At 46.4% G+C, this 14928-nt stretch overlaps 1 protein-coding gene and 1 long non-coding RNA gene across 2 annotated transcripts in view; one reads left to right on the top strand and one right to left on the bottom strand.

Annotated features, from left to right (window-relative positions):
• LOC109922731 (piwi-like protein 4) overlaps positions 1-14928 on the bottom strand; it is an 89549-nt gene that overhangs the window by 23655 nt on the left and 50966 nt on the right. The window contains exon 8 of the mRNA XM_048598397.1: positions 1479-1491. Within this exon, the coding sequence (XP_048454354.1) occupies positions 1479-1491 (13 nt within the window). The remainder of the gene's footprint in view (positions 1-1478; positions 1492-14928) is intronic.
• Positions 1963-14928, top strand: part of LOC109934785 — a 15213-nt gene continuing 2247 nt past the window's right edge. The window contains exon 1 of the long non-coding RNA XR_007262297.1: positions 1963-2125. This is a non-coding gene — a long non-coding RNA (uncharacterized LOC109934785). The remainder of the gene's footprint in view (positions 2126-14928) is intronic.

Here is a 14928-nt window from a genome sequence, read left to right as displayed (position 1 = left end):
ATGCTGCTTGGCCTGCTGTGTTCATCCAGCTCTACACCTTGTTATCTAAGGTAAAACAGGAGTTTTGATGCTCTCACTTTAACATATTCAAATGTTGACAGTGGTAGTTACTTACAAAATAGACATTACATTACATGTAGTTAAGTGGTTAAGTAGGTGTTTAGCACACTTACCTTCACTGCTCAGACCTTTGAGTGTAGGAGTTGGGAAGTCATGTTGAGGTTGTGCAGGATGTTGGTGAGGCCTCTTCTTGAGTCTTGTTGCCCTGTTGTAGGAAGGATATTACTAAGCTGGAGAGGGTTCAGAAGAGATTTACCAGGATATTGCTGGGAATGGAGGGTTTAATTTATAAAGAGAGACTGCATAGGCTGGGAATTTTTTCACTGGAGCATAAGAGGTTGAGGTTTATAGAGTTTTATAAAATCATGAGGGGTTTGAAAAAGTGAATGGCAGATTTATTTTCCCTTTGGTGGGATTTCAGATGAGGAAGCATATTTTTAAGGTGAGAGGAAAAAGATTTAAAAAAGACACGAGTAACTTTTTTTACACAGAGGGTGGTTCATGTGTGGAGTGAACTTCCAGAAGAAGTGGTGGATGTGGTTACAATTACAACATTTGAAAGACATTTGGATAAGTTCATGAATAAGAAATGTTTAGAGGGATTAGGGCCAAGCGCAGACAGGTGGGACTAGTTTAGTTTGGGACTAAGGTTGCCATGGACTGGTTGGACCGAAGGACCGTTATCTGTGCTGTATGACTCTCTGACTCAGTAACACAGAAACAGGTCATTTGGCTCAACAATGCCTTACAGATGCTTCTACAGCACACAAGCCTCCTCTTATTCTATCTACCATAAACTTTCAGCACATATTTCTATTCCTAATAGGTTGGCACAACATCGTGGGCTGAAGGGCCTGTACTGTGCTGTACTCTTCTATGTTCTATGTTCCCTGTACTTGTATAATTTCCATTTTCAAATGGCTGAAAACGTTCAAGTTCCAGTTTCTCCAGAACGCCTACATTGCTTGTGTAATGTGGAAACCAGGAGTTTGCACAGTACTCAGGCTTTAGCTTATTCAGGTTCTGTATAATATTTCCACATGACTATCTATGGGGAAATCAATCCCAAAGAATCAATATGGCAGCAACGAGGGATGACATCTTAGAAGACTCCTCAAGTGAAGTCATAGGAGTAGAACGTTAAAGCCAAAAGGAGCAATCACATTGCTGGGATTGTACTATAAGCCTCCTAAATTTTGAGGTAAAAAAGAACAGCAGATATGTAGGTAAATTCAGCGAAGTGTAAAAGTAATAGGGTAATTATAGTAGGAGATTTCAACATCCTAAACATTAACCAATAGTCATAGTGTGAAAGGTTTAGAGGGAGCAAAATCCTTAAAATCCTTAGAAGAGATTTTTTAAGTGTGTAGAAGGCATGACAGGAGAGGGGCATATGGTCCTAAACCTCAACCACTTACCTGGCTTCACTATCTAAAATGACGTGTCAGTGGGTGAGCATTTTGCAGACAGTGATCATAACTCGTTTAGATTCAATATTGTTTTGGAAGAGGACAAGGATGGGTCTGAAATCAAAGTTCTAAACTGGGGGAAGACTGATTTTGATCAGAATAGGTAGGTGGTTGTTTTTGACTGGTGCCGATTCAGTGGGCTGAAGGGCCTTTTTCTGTGCTTTTGACCTTTGTGGCTCTGCTTTTGCCTTGAAAGTATTTCCTGAGGAATCCCCTGACTTTCTGAGCTCTTTGATTAAATTGAGGACAGGGTCAGTCATAGGCTGGTGGTTGCCATGTGGTCTTACAGGATATAACTCACTGTTTGGTGCTTTCCAATACTATATGAAGTTTCTTCTAAATTTGATAATGTGACTGACTAATTAATTTGGATACTTGCAGGTTCCAGTGGGATTCCAGTGAAGATTGTTCCAAATCTTTTTGCTTTCAGATCACCCCCAAAATGGTGTCTGTACCAGTACCAAGTGACCTTTATGCCTGACATTGAGTCTAAACGTTTAAGGATGGCATTGCTGTTCAGCCACAGTGATCTTCTAGGAACAATCAGGGCATTTGATGGAGCTATGTTGTTCCTTCCAAACAAACTGCAAAATCAAGTAAGAAATATATTTTTGAAACTCCTCAATAATATCGATGTTTTAACTTCGGAAAAATGTTAAGAGTGAGAATTAACATTGAAAAGCAATATGAAAACTAAACTCATTTTAACACCTCCAGTTAAATCTCCCAATTAGGCTGCAATTCTGTGATTGATTCCTTATCATCAATGTAAGTTTTAAAGTTATGGACATTGTGTCTGAGGTTTTCCGTTCTCCACACACACGCTACCACAGCACTGATACAGCAATTTAGACAATTGAACTATTAATTGTTTTTAGAATGAACACACAAGGTTAGGATTGTAATTGGTGCCAATGAGATTTATTCTAGTTAAGTTGCATTTGAAAAGTAGTTAATGCATGATTGTGTGAGCCCAAGGATATCAATTTTGTGAAAATAAACACAGCTTAACTCTTGTTTTGCTATGTTGCTGTGATTATTTATTGCCAAGATATCTGGATTAAAGGGGAGCTCTTCAATCAGTATTTCTTTTTGAAAAATAAAATAACTTAATTAGGTCCCAGCCATGTCAGGATGACTACCTAATTTTTTCTGCACTGATCTGTTATAAGATAAGATATCTAAATGAAAATAAATTAATCAGCCTGTTCAGATGTGTTATGATGAACTTTTGGAGCAGCTAGGTCTTGAACCTAGGCCTCCTGACTCAGAAATAGGGACTCTGCCATAGTGCCATAAGATCCCCTAATTTACTTTCATTTACCTTTAGGAAATTGGCAGGCTACAGCAATACAACAAACTGCTAGTGATAGTTGTCCACATTTCATTCAAAGGCATATGTGAAAAAAATCTACTGATGATTTACAGGTACACATGTTCTCGACCAAATTTACCATTATAACTAGCATCATGCTTTATCCCTACCATATCTGATGTATCCTTGCTCTTTAGAATTTAATAAGAGTGCAAGCAAAATACATTCCAGTAAAAAAGGAAAAAAAACAAATTAAACAGTTGAATCTTTGAGAATGAATAAAGATGTAAACAAAAATTTGAGGGTTTGGAATGAGGTATGCAATGAAAACGTAGGCAGCAGACGCTGCATGATAAGTGGGAAAACAAAGAAATTAGGAGAAAAGATGGAAAACAACTAAGAAGGTCATGAGGAACTATGAAAATAAATTATCAAGGAACATAAAACAAAGTAAATTTTTTTACAAGTACATTAATGTAAAATCTGGAGACTGAGTTGGAATCGGACTATCACGGGATAGAGACAGGATTGTGCCACAGGTAATGATAAAGTGATGGCAGAAATATTGAATCAGTATTTTTGTCTGGTATTTATCAGGGTGATTGAATGAGTAGTCAAGATATTAAGTGATGAAGAGAATAATGAAAGAATGCATTTAAAGTTAAGAAAGGAAATGTAATGAATAAGCTAATCAAAATCAAAGAAGATTGTACTCCTCAGTCCAGATCCATTTTAAAAGAATCAGCATTAAGCAATAGCAAAGACATACTACCTATATTTAATACTGTTAGAAAAATAAGTAGTCAGAGGATTGGTTTATCATTAATGTAAATCTTGTATTTAAAAAGGAGGCAGAACATGCCCAGGGAGTTATAAACTGGTCCATTTTAAAATGGTGGTACAAAAAAAATAGAATTCCTATAAAAGAAGAGAAAAATATGAACATGTAAGGCAGAAACTTATAGGACCGTGAGCAACATATTCTTTGTCAAGATTTTGTGGCAGAATTGCATAAGAAGTCCAGCAGGGTCTATTTTGATAGCATCTCGCTGTATCTTTTATGCATCTATCGAACATTGAGGCAAGTTTATCACTGGGGCAGTGCCAGTGGCAAGTTGCCAAGTAAAGGGGATCATTGCCTTTTCAACACTTTAACACTGCAACTCAGCTCATTAATATTCAGCTTCTTAGCTTACCAGACATACTGGCCAAGTCGGATGGTCAGTTTGGGAATTTTCAAAAAGGAAGTCTGCTCAGATTTCAACTCACCTCTTGTTTCAAAGGACCTCCATATTGTATACTGGGCATCAAACATCTTAGTATGCATAGTATGGACAGTGGTCATGTGCACTCTATGTCTGCTTGTTCACTTATACCCACTTAAGAAAGAAACAAGAAAGAAAGGGCATAGATTCAAAGTGAGCTGCAAAAGAAACAAAGGTGAAGTGAAGAAAACCCTTTACATTCAGTGAGTAGTTAGGGTGTAGAATGCATTGCCTGGAAGTATGGTGGAGGCAGGGTCAACTGAGGCATCAAAGAGGGAATTGGATGATTATTTGGATAAAAATTATGTTCAAGGATATGGAGAAAAAGCAAGAGATTGGCATTAGGCCAAGAGCAGGTACAGTCACAATAGGCCAAATGGCCTCCTCCTGTGATTCTGTGATGTCCACTGACATTGGCATCCAACATGTGCCAGACTCTAGGAACCCACATGACACGTCACATTTACAATGTGCCTCTGCATTTCAGTGCTATAGCTTGGGCTGTACCAGCAACGATTGTAACGCTGCAGCAAAGACATTGTGTACACAATGACGCAGCTCACAGATTGGACCAGGCTGCATCTCTGGTCTGTTTGTTTTCTGTATAAACATTCACTCACTTTGAGCCTACTTGGAAACACATAGCATCCCCACTTTGCCTTGCATTGTCTTTTTATATCTTGCTCATCAACCAGACATACCAGGTTCATATTACTACTGTCTTCCTTGCAGGCAAAAAGGCAAGAAGCTTGTCATGGCTATCAACAAGCCTCAGAGAAGTCAAGTGAGATAGCTTACAGTTAGGGGGTCCCAGTACAGTAGGTCAATGGCAGCCTCTAATACCAGTCTAGGGACTTGAAAATGGTCAGTCAGTTGCTCAGAATGGTCAGAGTCACACAAAAGGTGTGAGGAACTGTCAGCAGCCTCTAATTTGTTTCTTCTTGCCTTATTATGGGCAGTTTTGTGATTGGAATAAGCGAGCAGGTATTAGGTGAGGTGAAAGTGGGTGGCATAATAAGTGGGGAGGGGGAAATAGTCAACACTGAGGATGACTGAAAGAACAAAACAAGAAAACACTAATAAATTTGCAGAATGGGCAAATAATTGGTAGAAGTTCAATACAGGGAAATGAGGTAGAACAGTTTGGTAGGAAGTGCAGAAGCCCCTTATTGCTTGAAACGTGCAAGTCTAATTGGGATAGAGGAACAGTAGGATCACTCAAACTAAGCATGAAACTTTATTTCAGTCTGCAAGCTGGGTGTCTGTCCCTGTGCACAAAATGCCCCCACTGCAGCCTTTCAATGCGAGTTGCTGGTGCACCCCGAAATGCACGTTTATAGCACACTACTAGTGAACAGAAGTATTCGGAGTGTTGTGATGGGTTGGCAGATGCCTGTGTCCATGGGCAAGGGATACATATGACTGGTCCCAATGGATTGTGCCTTGGAATGTTGTTTCCCAGTATCTACCATAGAAGTCATTTGGTACAAGTGGTGAGATGAACCTGCCAGGTACATGCTCTGGTTTACTTGTCAAGGTTTCACAACATCTAGCTTGTCTGCCAGGTCTGATAAAATGGGCTATCGATATAGATAGCCCAAGAAATCCAATAGGAAATTCACAAAAAAAGAACTAGCACTGGCAGATCACAGCAAGCAAAGGATGCATAGATCAAAAAGACTTAGAGGCATACAGGTTACATTATTTGAGGCTAGAGTCCATTCAACAGTCTGATAACGGCCAGAAGGAAGCTGTTCCTGTGCATGTGTTCAGACTGATGTATCTTCTGCCTGACAGGAAAGGTTGTGGGAGGTCATTACCAGGGTGCGATAGGTCTTTGATGACATTGGCCGCCTTTCCGTGGCAGCGGGCCGTGCAAATAGAGTCAGTAGATGGAAGGTTGGCTTCTGTGATGGTCTGGCCTGTGCACACAACCTTCTGTAGTTTCTTACGGTCCTCGGCAGAGCAGTCGCCATACCAGGCTGTTATGCACCCGGACAGTGTGCTTTCAATGGTGCATCTATAGAAGTTGGTGACGGGCCTTATGGACATGCCTAATTTCTTGAGTTGCCTGAGAAAGAAGAGATGTTGTTGTGCCTTTTTGACTGTCACAACTATGTGGGAAGCCCAGGACAGGTTGCTGGTTATTGTCACTCCGAGGAGCTTGACACACTTCACCCACTGAAACTCAGTTCCGTTGATGTAGATGGGGGCGTGTTCTTGTCCCTTCTTTCTTAAGTTGATGATGAGTTCTTTAGTTTTGCCAACATTGAGAGACAGATTGTTTTCATTGTGCCACATCACCAAGCCCTCTATCTCCCTTCTGTGTTTTGACTTGTTGTTAGATATCTGACCCACTATGGTGGTCTCATCAGCGAACTCGTAGATGGCATTCGTTCGGAATTTGGCAACACAGTCATAGGTGTACAGGGAGTAGAGTAGGGTGCTGAGGACACATCCTTAGGGGGCCCCAGTGTTGACTGTTGTTGTGGAGGAGGTGCAGTTACCTATCCTCACTGATTGTGGCCTGTGGGTCAGAAAGCTGAGGATCAAGTTGCAGAGGCTGGAGCCGCGACCCAGAGTTTGGAGCCGCGACCAAGGTCACGCAGTTTTGAGATCAGTCTGCAGGGGATAATGGTGTTGAAGGCAGAGCTGTAGTCAACAATCAGGAGTCTGACATAGGTGTCTTTGTTGTCCAGATGTTCCAGGGATGAGTGCAGGGCTAGGGAAATGGCAGCCTTTATCGATCTGTTATGTCAGTAGGCAAGCTGTAGGGGATCAAGGCAGATTGGGAGACTGGAGTTGATGTGGGCCATGACCAGCCTCTCGAACCACTTCATGATTATTGAAGTCAGAGGTATTGGGCGTTAGTCATTAAGGCCACTGCATGTGCTTTCTTGGGTACAGGGATGATGGTGGTCTTCTTGAAGCAGGCCAGGACTTTGGCTTGTAGGAGGGAGAGGTTGAAGATGTTGGTGAATATCTCCACCAGTTGGTCTGCACAGGATTTGCATGCTCGGCCGAGGACACTGTTTGGGCCTGTGGCTTTCCTTGGGTTGACTCCCAGGAAGACTTATCTGACTTCTGAAGCGGTGACAGAAGCAACAGATGTGTCTGGGGCTGTTGTGGCAAGGGTTGCCACGCTGGTGGTATTCTGCTCAAACTGAACATAGAAAGCATTGAACGTGTCAGGGAGGGATGGATCATAGATAGTAGGAACTGCAGATGCTGGAGAATCTGAGACAACAAGGTGCAGAGCTGGATGAACACAGCAGGCCAAGCAGCATCATAGGTCTTCCGGAGGGAGGAGGGTAACTTCTTCAGGCTAGGCATCCTTAGAAGAGGCTTCGCAGTGGGGTTAAAATTGTATCAGAGATAGTAGGAACTGCAGATGCTGGAGAATCTGAGACAACAAGGTGCAGAGCTGGATGAACACAGATTTTCTGATGAAGGGTCTAGGCCCGAAACGTCAGCCTTCCTGCTCCTATGATGCTGCTTGGCCTGCTGTGTTCATCCAGCTCTGCACCTTGTTGTCAGGGATGGATCATTGTCCGTTATCTTACACTGTTTCATTTTGTATCATGTAATATCGTTTAGGCCTTTCCATAGATGGTGGGAGACTGTTTTGGTAGGTCTAGGCCTCTAACTTGGTCTGGTACTGCTTCTTGGCCTCCCTGATGGCTTTGTGGAGGTCATAGCTGGATTTTCTGTATTGATCCAGGTCACCATCTAATCAGTTTCCTCATTTCAGTCTTCCTTCTCCTTGCTCACAGATTCTTAATGAAAATATTCTTTCTCATTCAACCATAGCTGTTTTACCCTGACAAATCCCATGGATCTTCTCCTGACCTAGTGCTGTTCCTTTACTAGAAGTTCAAAAAAAGTCCTTTTATGCTCAAGAGAAGGGCTGTGCTGCACCTTAGATGATGTGAAAGCAATATAGCAGGAACAGGTCTGAGGAATTTCCCAGCCCATGTTTGTTCAGTGTGTGAGGAGAAATGTTCTTCAGGAATAACTGAGACCTTCTGTTCCATTACTTCCTGTATCAGTGTTTCCAGCACCTATGGATAGTCATCAAAGCAATTCTTGTGAGCTTATAGCTTAAGACATTTTGATTTTATAACCATCAGTGAGTAAATATCCAGCTTCTTCTAAAGATCAACAGGAAAGAGTGGCAAGAAGTGTTAGGCAAATGTAAATTGATAGGAAATTGCATGGTGCTGTGTGAATGTAATGTTTGTCGTAATGATGGTGCAACCCCTTTTTTGATGAGTATGAAACTAGAAATGGCGCTACGTGAGGTCATTAACATATCATTCACCTAATCATCCCAAAGGTCCATATTACAGTTTGCTTATAAAGAACTAGAGACAGAGCTGAGATTGTGCCTTATTAATGTAGTGCCAACACTGTATTGCATGCAAGCTGCAGATGTCCTGCATCAAACCACACAACTGTGCAGCTGACTTGAAATCCTGAATACAGCTCATTTCGTTATTGCCAACTAAGTATGTTGGGTCATAGATATGATTGGTATGAGATTGTCTATTACAACAATTGTATTATTGCAAAGACTGCTGACCAGATAGTCTGTGTATCTCAGGACAGTTACATGACATTATGACCATGTGATGCGATGGCATAAAAGTCCTAACTTTCAGACACTCTTTGCTCAGTTCAGTGGAGTTAGTGTAGTGTTTTCAGTCAATCAGTTATGTCTATGTAATTTAACAGTAAAAGTCTGATAAGCACAGAGCCTGACAGTCTAATAAACACGTGTAAGTCTGCGATATCAAAACAGAGTAAATTGTGGCAGGGGCAGTATGGTGGCTCAGTGGTTAGCACTACTGCCTCACAGCGCCAGGGACCCAGGCTCAATTCCACCCACGGTTGCTGTCTGTGTGGAGTTTGCACATTCTCCCCATGTCTGTGTGGGTTTCTCCAGGTGCTTGGGTTTCCTCCCACAATCCAAAGATGTGCAGGCTAGGTGGATTGGCCATGCTAAATTGCCTGTAGTGTTCAGGGATGTGTAGGTTCGGGGGTAACAAGGTGTAGAGCTGGATGAACGCAGCAGGCCAAGCAGCATCAGAGGAGCAGGAAGGCTGACGTTTCGGGCCTAGACCCTTCTTCAGAAATGGGGGAGGGGAAGGGGGTTCTGAAATAAATAGGGAGAGAGGGGGAGGCAGACAGAAGATGGATAGAGGAGAAGATGCGTGGAGAGGAGATAGATAGGTCAAAGAGGTGGGGATGGAGCCAGTATAGGTGAGTGTAGGTGGGGAGTTAGGGAGGAGATAGGTCAGTCCAGGGAGGCGGGATGAGGTTAGTAGGTAGGAGATGGGGGTAGGGCTTGAGGTGGGAGGAAGGAATAGGTGGGAGGAAGGACAGGTTACGGAGGCGGGGACGAGCTGGGCTGGTTTTGGAATGCGGTAGGGTGAGGGGAGATTTTGAAGCTTGTGAAGTCCACATTGATACCATTGGGCTGCAGTGTTCCCAAGCGGAAAATGAGTTGCTGTTCCTGCACCCTTCGGGAGGCATCGTTGTGGCACTGCACGAGGCCCAGGGTGGACATGTCGTCTGAAGAATGGGAGGGGGAGTTGAAATGGTTCGCGACTGGGAGGTGCAGTTGTTTACGTAGGTATTCTGCAAAGCGGTCCCCAAGCCTTCACTTGGTTTCCCTGATGTAGAGGAGGGCACAACGGGAACAGCAGATGCAGTATACCACATTAGCAGATGTGCAGGTGAACATCTGCTTGATGTGGAAAATCTTCTTGGGGCCTGGGATAGGGGTGAGGAGGGAGGTGAAGGGGCAGGTTAGCACTTCCTGCGGTTGCAGGGAAAAGTGCCGGGTGTGGTGGGGCTGGAGGGGAGTGTGGAGCGGACAAGGGAGTCATGGAGAGAGTGTTCCCTCCGGAAAGCAGATAAGGGTGGGGAGGGAAAAATGTCTTTGGTGGTGGGGTCGGATTGCAGATGGCGGAAGTGTCGGAGGATGATGCGTTGGATCCGGAGATTGGTGAGGTGGTACGTGAGGACGAGAGGGATTCTGTTTTGGTTGTTATTGCGGGGCGGGGGTGTGAGGGATGAGTTGCGGGAAATGCGGGAGACACGGTCAAGGGTGTTCTCGACCACTGAGTGGGGGGAGTTGCGGTCCTTGAAAAATGAGGACATCTGAAATGTATGGGAGTGGAATGCCTCATTCTGGGAGCAGATGTGGCAGAGGCGAAGGAATTGGGAATAGGGGATAGCATTTTTGCAGGAAGGTGGGTGGGAAGAGGTGTATTCTAGGTAGCTGTGGGAGTCGGTGGGCTTGAAATGAATATCGGTTTCTAGCTGGTCGCCAGAGATGGAAACAGAGAGGTCCAGGAAGGAGAGAGAGGTATTAGAGATGGTCCAGGTGAATTCAAGGTTGGGGTGGAAGGCATTGGTGAAGTGGATGAACTGTTTGAGCTCCTCGTGGGAGCAGGAGGCGGCGCCGATACAGTCATCAATGTAATGGAGGAAGAGGTGGGGTTTAGGGCCAGTGTAGGTGCGGAAGAGGGATTGTTCCACGTAACCTACAAAGAGGCAGGCATAACTTGGGCCCGTGCGGGTACCCATGGCCACCCCCTTTGTCTGTAGGAAGTGGGAGGAATTGAAAGAGAAGTTGTTGAGCGTGAGGACAAGTTCGGCTAATCGGATGAGGGTGTCAGCGGAGGGGGACTGGTCGGGCCTGCGGGACAGGTAGAATCGGTGGGCCTTTAGGCCATCTGTTTGGGGAATGCAGGTGTATAGGGACTGAACGTCCATGGTAAAGATGAGGTGTTGGGGACCGGGGAATTAGAAATTCTGGAGGAGGTGGAGGGCGTGGGTGGTGTCACGGACGTAGTGGGGAGTTCCTGGACCAAGTGGGAGAAAATGGAGTCAACATAGGTGGAGATAAGTTCAGTGGGGTAGGAGCAGGCGGGTGCCATCGACACAGCTGCTGGTGCCACCGCCTCCATTTCTGAGGCCAACACCACAGACACTGAGGACGCACCTACCGTCACCACTGCTGCCACCGCCTACCCTGCTCCGCCCAGCGCCGACACAACTCCGCCCACCACCGACGCCGACATAACTCTGCCCACCACCGACGCAACTCCGCCGACGCAACTGTGCCCACTGCTGACGCCGATGCAACTCCGCCCGCCACCGACGCCGACACAACTCCGCCCACCGCCAATGCCGACGCAACTCCACCCACTGCCGATGCCAACGTAACTCCGCCCACAGCCGACGCCGCATGGCCCACCACCGACGCTGATGTCGCACCGCCCATCGCCTCCACAGCCAGCAGCTCCAGAGGAGACAATAGTACCCAGCCCTGCCGGGTCTTCACCATTCCCCCAGAACTCCCCCTTACTGAAGACGAATGGTCAGTCCTCAGTAAAGGGCTCACCTTTGTCCCCCTCCACCCACACATCAACGAATGCCGCTCACGCTTGGACGTTGAACAGTTTTTCCGCTGCCTCCGCCTCTGCGCTTACTTCTTCAACCGTGAGCCTAACCCTCTCTCTACAGACCCCTTCTCCCGCCTCCAACACATCCCCTCCTCCTGGACACCACCCCAAGGCCTCCTACCCTTCCTCGACCTTTTCATCTCCAACTGCCGTCATGACATCAATCGCCTCAACCTCTCCACCCCTCTCACCCACACCAACCTCTCCCCCACGGAACGTGCAGCTCTCCGCTCCAATCCCAACCTCACCATAAAACCCGCAGACAAGGGAGGCGCAGTTGTAGAATGGCGCACCGACCTCTCCATCACTGAGGCCAGGCGCCAACTCTCTGGCACCTCCTCCTACTGCCCCCTTGATCATGACACGACCCCAACCACCAAACCATCATCTCCCAAACCATCCACAACCTCGTCACCTCAGGTGACCTCCCACCCACAGCCTCCAACCTCATCGTTCCCCAACCCCGCACTGCCCGCTTCTATCTCCTTCCTAAAATCCACAAACCTGACTGCCCTGGTCGACCCATTGTCTCTGCCTGCTCCTGCCCCACCGAACTTATCTCCACCTATCTCGACTCCATTTTCTCCCCCTTGGTCCAGGAACTCCCTACCTATGTACATGACACCACCCATGCCCTCCACCTCCTCCAGAACTTCCAATTCCCTGGTCCCCAACACCTTTACCATGGACATCCAGTCTTCATACACCTGCATTCCCCATACAGATGGCCTAAAGGCCCTCCGCTTCTTCCTGTCCCGCAGGCCCGACCAGTCCCCCTCCACTGACATCCTCATCCGATTAGCCGAACTCGTCCTCACGCTCAACAACTTCTCTTTCAATTCCTCCCACTTCCTGCAGACAAAGGGGGTGGTCATGGGTACCTGCATGGGCCCAAGCTATGCCTGCCTCTTTGTAGGTTACGTGGAACAATCCCTCTTCCGTAGCCACACTGGCCCTAAACCCCACCTCTTCATCCGTTACGTTGATGACTGTATCGGCGTCGCCTCGTTCTCCCACGAGGAGCTCGAACAGTTCATCCACTTCACCAACACCTTTCACCCCAACCTTAAGTTCACCTGGACCATCTCTAATACCTCTCTCTCCTTCCTGGATCTCTCTGTTTACATCTCTGGCAGCCACCTAGAAACCGATATCCATTTCAAGCCCACCGATTCCCACAGCTACCTAGAATACACCTCTTCCCACCCACCTTCCTGCAAAAATGCCAACCCCTATTCCCAATTCCTTCGCCTCTGCCACATCTGCTCCCAGGATGAGGTATTCCACTCCCGTATATCTCAGATGTCCTCGTTTTTCAAGGACCGCAACTTCCCCCCCTCAGTGGTCGAGAACGCCCTTGACCGTGTCTCCCGCATTTCCCGCAACTCATCCCTCACACCCCCTCCCCGCAATAACAACCAAAACAGAATCCCCCTCGTCCTCACGTACCACCTCACCAACCTCCGGATCCAACGCATCATCCTCCGACACTTCCGCTATCTGCAATCCGACCCCACCACCAAAGACATTTTTCCCTCCCCACCCTTATCTGTTTTCCGGAGGGACCACTCTCTCCGTGACTCCCTTGTCCGCTCCACACTCCCCTCCAGCCCCACCACACCCGGCACTTCTCCCTGCAACCGCAGGAAGTGCTACACCTGCCCCTACACCTCCCCCGTCACCCCCATCCCAGGCCCCAAGAAAACTTTCCACATCCAGCAGATGTTCAGCTGAACATCTGCTAATGTGGTATACTGCATCTGCTGTTCCCGTTGTGCCCTCCTCTACATCGGGGAAACCAAGTGGAGGTTTGGGAACCGCTTTGCAGAACACCTACGCTCGGTTCGCACTAAACAACTGCATCTCCCAGTCGCAAACCATTTCAACTCCCCCTCCCATTCCTCAGACGACATGTCCACCCTGGGCCTCGTGCAGTGCCACAGCGATGCCTCCCGAAGGTTGCAGGAACAGCAACTCATATTCCGCTTGGGAACACTGCAGCCCAATGGTATCAATGTGGACTTCACAAGCTTCAAAATCTCCCCTCACCCTACCGCATTCCAAAACCAGCCCAGCTCGTCCCCGCCTCCGTAACCTGTCCTTTCTCCCACCTATCCCTTCCTCCCACCTCAAGCCCTACCCCCATCTCCTACCTACTAACCTCATCCCGCCTCCCTGGACTGACCTATCTCCTCCCTAACTCCCCACCTACACTCACCTATACTGGCTCCATCCCTGCCTCTTTGACCTGTCTATCTCCTCTCCACCTATCTTCTCCTCTATCCATCTTCTATCTGCCTCCCCCTCTCTCCCTGTTTATTTCAGAACCCCCTTCCCCTCCCCCATTTCTGAAGAAGGGTCTAGGCCCGAAATGCCAGCCTTCCTGCTCCTCTGATGCTGCTTGGCCTGCTGTGTTCATCCAGCTCTACACCTTGTTATCTCAGATTCTCCAGCATCTGCAGTTCCTACTGTCTCTGTAGATTAGGGGAAATGGGTCTGGGTGGGATGCTCTGAGTGTCAATGTGGACTTGTTGGGAAGAGGGCCTGTTTCCACACTGAGGGATTCTGTGTTAGTGATGTTAATAAACTTTCAGACTTCTGTCTCAGCCGCAAGCAGTCTTTATGTTTTATGTTATGTTAGCTGACATGTAGAGAATTTTGCAGACCATATCATTTTGGCAGTGGTTTTTGGCCCCAGAAACCATGTCGGTGGCTGTATGAGCTATTAAATTCCCTGGAATGTTTTATTTCACACATTGCTGGATGAAAAATGACACCTTGCAAAAAAAAGCATCTCGTGTCATAGCTCGTCAAACTTGCGTATCCCCATCCTGTTGAATATGAGTAGCCTCTGTTAACCAGTGAGATTTGTTTTGGCATTAGCCACCCTTAAAACATATTTCAGTTGTATATGCAATCAGGATCAGTTTTGTACTATGGGCTTGCATTCACTATGGACTCGGTTGAGACTGTCCAAGCTTATTTCATTTAGGATTGTTGCAGTAAGTAGACAGTCGACGGTTTCTTCCTGTTAATTTAGGTGGATTTCAAACCTAAACCTTAGAGTTGAAAGTGTTCACCTCCTTTGTTTGCATTCAAACTTTATTGAACCTATGTTCTGTGCAAAAAATTCTGTTTATACATTTCCTGGATATCATAGGTATTTCATCCCAAGTAATATCAATGACCTGCAACAAAAACAGAAAGTGCTGGTGAAATTCAGCAGGTCTAGCACCATCTGTGGAAAGAAAACAGAGTTAATGTTTTAGAGATAACAAGGTGTAGAGCTGGATGAACACAGCAGGCCAAACAGCATCAGAGGAGTAGGAAAGCTGACGTTTCGG

Source organism: Rhincodon typus, chromosome 6, assembly GCF_021869965.1.
Source record: "Rhincodon typus isolate 14 chromosome 6, sRhiTyp1.1, whole genome shotgun sequence".
NCBI classification, from domain to species: domain Eukaryota; kingdom Metazoa; phylum Chordata; class Chondrichthyes; order Orectolobiformes; family Rhincodontidae; genus Rhincodon; species Rhincodon typus.
The sequence above is the reverse complement of the archived record's forward strand: the minus strand, read 5'-3'. Positions and strand labels throughout refer to the sequence as shown.